The sequence below is a fragment of the Mastomys coucha genome, unplaced genomic scaffold (genome assembly GCF_008632895.1).
Source record: "Mastomys coucha isolate ucsf_1 unplaced genomic scaffold, UCSF_Mcou_1 pScaffold18, whole genome shotgun sequence".
Taxonomy (NCBI): domain Eukaryota; kingdom Metazoa; phylum Chordata; class Mammalia; order Rodentia; family Muridae; genus Mastomys; species Mastomys coucha.
In genome coordinates, this window is record NW_022196900.1 from 23230035 (window position 1) to 23236542 (window position 6508).

Genomic DNA, 6508 nt, shown 5'->3' on the forward strand with positions numbered 1-6508 from the left:
GGCCTCGAACTCAGAAATCCACCTGCCTCTGCCTCCCAAGTGCTGGGATTAAAGGCGTGCGCCACCACTGCCCGGCAGCTTCCAACTTTGTGCCTACAGAGAATGGTCTTGAACTCCTGATACTCCTGCGTCTACACCCCATGCTCTCGGACTACAGGTGCCTGTCTCTATATCCAGCTCTTACTATTGTCCTTTTGTTTTGTTTCACACTGTGTAGCCTTGACTGGCCTAGAATTTGATGTATAGACCAGGCTGGCCTTGAATTCACAGAGATCAGTTTGCTTCTTCATTTCAAATAACAGGACGAAAGGTGTACGGTATCTCACCTGGCCTCTTATTCTTTAAGGTAATGTCTCACTATGTAGGCCAGCCTGGCCTGGCACTTGCTATAGATCTCAGGGTGGACTTACAGCAACCCTTCCCCCGGCCTCCCAATGCTGAGATTACACACATGCGCTACCTGTTTGGCTCCAAAGTAGTGCTCTAAAATGCTTTTGTCAGACCAAAATGAATAACATACTAAAAACAGACAAAGAAGCAAATTAGAGAGTCTGAAATTTCACTAAGAGCATATACATTTGTTACATGGCATAACAGAAATTTTCTTTTGACTCTATCAAAAGAATAAATTTAGCTTCTTGTAAACTATAAGAATCTCACCATTATCAAATTATTAAGACAGGTAATTGGACCTTTTATTCTTTTTGTTTTCTTTTTTCTTAAAGAGAGGATCTTACTATGTAGCTTAGGCTGCCCCTGATCTACAGAGTCCCCTGACTGCCTGGCAGAAGCTAGGGTTACAGGTATGAAACAGTACCCCCAATTCAATCATTGGTTTTTGTTTGTTTGTTTGTTTGTTTTTTGGTTTTTTCCAGACAGGGTTTCTCTGTGTAGTCCTGGCTATCCTGGAACTCAATCTGTAGACCAGGCTAGCCTTGAACTCAGAAATCTGCCTGCCTCTGCCTCCCAAATGCTGGGGTTAAAGGCGTGCGCCACCACTGCTTGGCTTCAATCATTGTTTTTGAGTCAACTTATTACAAAATATTTAGTAAAACAGATCTAGAGGTGATTAAGACATGAAAATCTGTTGGCGGATTTCCAGGTCTCTTCCCAAAGATGGCAAATACCCAGCTGCACAGAAACTGGGAAGTCCATATGTAGGACTATTTATTCCACATCTCGACGCATTCCGACCCGGGCCTTCCTCGGCCCAGTGATTTTTACCTTCTCTTGTTCAGCATGCAATATTCTTGCCTGTGTGTTTTCTGTGGCTGTTTGAAGCGAGTTGTTCCTCTTCTCCATCATCAGGTTACTCTGCTCAACATACCTGAGTCAGAAATAAAGGCAAAGAAAACATTCACAAAGCATTGAATGTTTGACAGGCTCAAGGCCCTCAGTTCTCACAACACTGCTCTGAACCTACATCAGGAACAACCTGAAGGGAGCTGGAGGGAAGGCTCCTAGGTTAAGAGCCTTTGATGTTTTTGCAGCGAACCCTGGTTTAGTTCCCAGCATCCACATAGTGGCTCACAACCATCTGCAACTCCAGTTCCAAGGGATCCAGCTCCCTCTCCCAGAGCACTACATACACATGATACACGGATATCAAGCCAAATATCCATATGAATATTTTTTTTTCATTTTTAAAAGGCCATACAACAATCTAACACATTACTTTCCTGAGACCTGCAGAAATTAACCAAGCTATCTGAGGTGACCAAGGAAGGATGTAGCAACGTGGGCCACACAGATGACTCTCTCTGCATAATGAAGCGAAACATTCACAGAGTGCAAGTTAATGGGAGATGGGGAGAAAAGAAAAAGGGGTAAGGAGACTCTCGGGGGAGGGGGGAGAAAAGAAGCCACTCTTCCAATCTGTCTCAATGAGAGACAAAAAACACTGGACAAGGGAAACACTGAATTGAGACTAGTTCTGTTTACCTTTCTACCTTCCACACAGCCCAGAAGGATCCACTAAAAGCTATGAAATGTGCTTTATGAAATCAATGAAGCTCTGTTTGAGTTCTGGTTGATAAAATAGCCTACACAGAAAAGAGAAGAGAGGACAGTTTTCTACCTAACACCATTTTCCAAGAAAGCTAGGCCTGTAGACATAAACAAAATATCCAAAGCCACACAATAAATGAAGTGCAGGCTTAGGGTTTGTGAAAGTCAACTGCAGGTGGGTCTTACACCAACCACAGCCACTTCAGCCTTTTCTACTGAAGGTGAACAAATAATTCACACAAGGAGCAGAAACAGAAGTGGTTGAGATACATGGGCTAGGGAACAGGTTGCAGCTCAGAAGCATACCATACTCAATATGTGCAAGTTAAAAAACAAAATGTAATAAAGTGTCGAGAGGAGAATTGTAACTAATACACTCCCCTCAACAATGTGTATTATAGGGCTGGAGAGATGGCTCAGTGGTTAAGAGAACTGACTGCTCTTCCGAAGGTCCTGAGTTCAAATCCCAGCAACCACATGGTGGCTCAGAACTATCCATAATGAGACCTGGTGCCCTCTTCTGGGGTGTCTGAAGACAGCTACAGTATACTTACATATAGTAAATAAATAAATCTTAAAAAACAAAAACAAAAAACAAAAAAACCAATGTGCATTATAGTGGGCAAATGTACAGTTACCCTTTTGCCCGCCCTCCCCAGCCCTGCCTCGGCCCTGCCATTACCTCTGATTTCGTTCAATGAGGTCACTAATCTTGTCATTCTGCTCTTCTATCCGACTGCTTTTCTCAAGGAGCTCCTGTTTCAGTCTCTCATTTTCCTAAAGCCAAATATACAACATACAAGGTAAGTGCCTTAAAAGTGCCCAGTGTGTCAGTAAGCACCTTGAAAGTTCCATCTCCTCTCCACTGTCTGCTTTCTGGCTATAGCTGCACCGTGACCAGATGCCTCATATTCTGCTGCCGTGTCTTCCCTGCCATGGTAGACTGGACTCCCAAACTGTACAGCTAAACAGCTTGAACCCATGATGGCCTTGTGAAACAAACACTAAAACTTATTTTCCAGAGATGTAACTGTTAAAGTAACAAATCAAATTATACCTGCTGGATTATAATCACTGGGCTAGATAGGCTGAAGACTAAGATGGTCATAAAATAAAAGGAGAGTTTACAATAGGCCTAAAAATAAGTGTGTCTTTTTTGACTACATAAGTCATACTGGTATGTAGCATGTAGACTATAGTATACTATAGCTCAATATAATATAGTATATAGTATACTACAGATACCTGTGGTTTGAATGTGAAATGTCACCCATTGGTATGTTTAAATACTTAATCCCCAGCTTTGGGTGGACTGGAGGTGGGGTCCAATTAGAGGAAGTGGGCCACTGAGGGTGTTCCCAGCCAGGGTCCACGTCCTGTTGGCTTTCTGCTCAATGAGTCCAGTTGCCTCAACCTCTGATACCACTCCTACCTGCCACAATGGGCTGCATGCTCTCAGATGAGGAAGCAAAAGAAACCTTGCGTCTTTAACTTGTTTCTTGTCAGGTATTTGGTCACAGTGACAAGGAAAATAACTAAAATGAAAGTATACACCACAGAACCAAATTAAGCCATAATAGTTTTCCCAACTCTAGTACTCAACGCATGTTATTTCTGGGGTGAGGGGACAGATTTAAGGGTAGCACATCTGAGGAGGGCGCGTGAGCAAGCCCTCCAGGTTGTGTCGTGTTCTCCCTCATCCTCACCTGGATGATGCGCTGGATGTTGTTCATAATCATGCTTGTTTCCATTGTGACCGACATGCTAGGAAGCAGCATGGAATTGCCAGAGCTATGCTTCTGTAACTCCTCGACCTACAAAAGGGAAGCCAGGAAGGTTGTGAACATGTTTAACTGGAGAAATCCAATTCACCCAGGACCAATCATGTTTGTGAGAAAGCTAATACCTTTCTGAGACAATATCTAAATGTAAACTTACTTTCTCTGCTAAATTAATCCCAGAGTAAAGATGATAACTCTTCTAGGGAAATGACCAAGGACTGTGAATATGGGAGACCAAGGAGGATGTGTCCTTAAAGCTGTGGCTGCTCCCATTTACATCCTACTTATTGTCCACTTCCTGTACCCCCCTTTTTAACATTTTAATTTATTATCTCTTTTTAAAATTAAAAAACATGTTTCTAGGTTTATTTCTTTTATTTTATGCGTCTTAAGTGTTTTGCCTACAAGTATGTATGTGCCTGGTTCATCAGTGAGGAGAAGATGATATCAGGTCTCCTGGAACTAATTATGAATGATTGTGAGCCACCATGTGGGTGTTGGGAACTGAACCTGGGTCCTCTGAAAGAGCAACAAGTGCTCTTAATCATTGAACTGTCACTCCAGCCTGCTATCCTTTCCATATTACAATTTCATACATCTAAACAATGTGCCTTTATTGTGTCTCTCTATTATCATGTGCACATATGGTATGCCTGAGTATGGACATGTATACCTGTGCCTGGGCACAGGGATGAAAGTCAGAGTATAATAAGCAGGAATTGGTTCTCTCTTGAGAAATATCAAGAATCAAACTCAGGTCACTGGGTTTGTTCAGCAAGTGCTTTTACCTGCTAAGCTATCTCCGGCCCAATAGCCCATTTTCAACAGAGCCTCAACTCTGACTCAGTCACCTTAGTCATGAGATGATCCATTTTATCAGCCACTTTGTTGACTGCCATTCGAATTTCAGTGTTGTGTTGCCGGGCTTCGGTCATGAGAAAGGACATCATGTCACCTGATCCTACACAGACATAAAAAGGAACTTATAAACCTGGAAAGAGAAGACTATGTATGGAAAAGTCAAGGGCAGTGTTAGCAGAGGAAAGAGGGGCCACGTATGAGGAAACATGGTAGGTGATTTCACACTGTCAAGAAAAGGCATAGAACAGGCAATAGAGGCAAAAGGGCTACCAAGCTAATAATAACTAAGTTATATTTCTGCAAAATACTTCAAGAGCTAGAATCTGGTTCAAATGCACACTGGCCCAAGTATATCCACTCTGGACTGCTATGATCCTGCACTTACATTGTTTCCCCATCCATCCAACTGCATGCCAGGCATTACACAGGCACAGGAGGACAGTCATGAATAAAATATGCTTCCAGATCTTAGTGGGCTATAGTTGGGAAATGGACACATAAACAAATCACTGCAATACAGTACTTTAAATGCAAGATGGGCACAATGGCACAGGACTGTAACTCACAAGGCAAACAGAAGATTCGAAGTTCAAGATCAGCCTGGGCTACATGAGATGCTGGCTTAAAAACAATTTTTGAAGGTGATTTCAAGTGTAGAAAAAAGACCATGTACGAGGTACAAAAGTAGCACCTTAAAAATAGTACTAACCTTTTGGTGATGAACATATGTAGCTGTGTCTAGGGGAGCAGTGGATGGAGAGGTGGTGAGCCAGAGAAATTGTCAGGTTGGATGGATGTCAAAGTGTTTCAAAGATGGAGAAGGGACAGGGTTCCAGACAAAGGTTGCATTTAGGAAGCCCTTCCCACTGCAGAAATGCAACTTAGGCTGTTGGATAAACCTGTTTCCTCTTGCCACTATCCTGATGCCAAAGTGATTACCAAGCAAAAGACAGGCTGCACACCACAGCAGGAAACCAACACATCCATCAACATTTCACTTGCCTTGTTTACAAAAGACACCTACACTTGCCCAAGTGCATAAAATACACACAAAGTTACCCACACAACTGTGAGAGACACTTTCCTCTCCTATAGGCAGAAGTTTAATGGCAGACAGGATACTTTATCTTATTTTGTATTGCCTGACATTTTTACTACAGTGAATTACTTTCATAATTTACAATTTTTAACAAAACGTTTTTCATCAGAGTCACTCACCACCCAAAGCAGCGCCTGCTTCCTCCCAATGCCCTCCAGGGTTTGCTCTTGTACTATCTGCTGTGAGCCCTTGTCACTCTACCAGAAGAATCTAAAGGGCTAGTAGAAGAGCATGGAAGGGAAAACACCCAGAACAGAGGCACAAAGAGCCTTTGGGGGAAGATATAAATGTTCTAAAAATGGATTGTTGTGACAGATGCACAATTCTGAACATTTCCTTTAAAAAAAAAATTCCTGGAATCTGAGAAGATGCTCAGCTGGTAAAAGTGGTTGTTCCAGAGCTCAAGGGCCTGAGTATGAATCCCCAGAACCCATCTAAATACAATCAAAGAGTTGAGTATGGTTTTTACACACCTGTAAGCCCAGCACCGCGGGGTGGACACAGGTGAATCCTGAAAGCTCCTGGCTACCTGGTCTACCCAAATGGCAGATTTCCAGGTCATTGAGAGACCTAGTCTCAAAACAATACACTGCAGACCAAGAGAGGAAGACATCCAATGCCCTACTCTACATACGCACAGGTGTGCATAACTGCACATTCATACGTATGCACACATATACAACACGTACTTATATACATCCTCTCTCTGAATTATATATATATATATATTTTTTTTTTTTTTTGATTTTTCGAGACAGGG

At 42.4% G+C, this 6508-nt stretch overlaps 1 protein-coding gene across 3 annotated transcripts in view; it reads right to left on the bottom strand.

The window, feature by feature from the left end:
• Positions 1 to 6508, bottom strand: part of Fkbp15 (FKBP prolyl isomerase 15) — a 62796-nt gene that overhangs the window by 20048 nt on the left and 36240 nt on the right. For 2 of the 3 annotated variants that reach the window (XM_031377566.1, XM_031377565.1), the window contains exons 16-19: positions 4640 to 4749; positions 3714 to 3821; positions 2690 to 2784; positions 1225 to 1327 (exon numbers count right to left, since the gene is read on the bottom strand). In XM_031377566.1, coding sequence (XP_031233426.1) covers positions 1225 to 1327; positions 2690 to 2784; positions 3714 to 3821; positions 4640 to 4749 — 416 coding nt within the window. The remainder of the gene's footprint in view (positions 1 to 1224; positions 1328 to 2689; positions 2785 to 3713; positions 3822 to 4639; positions 4750 to 6508) is intronic. The other variant, XM_031377564.1, reaches the window with a different exon arrangement.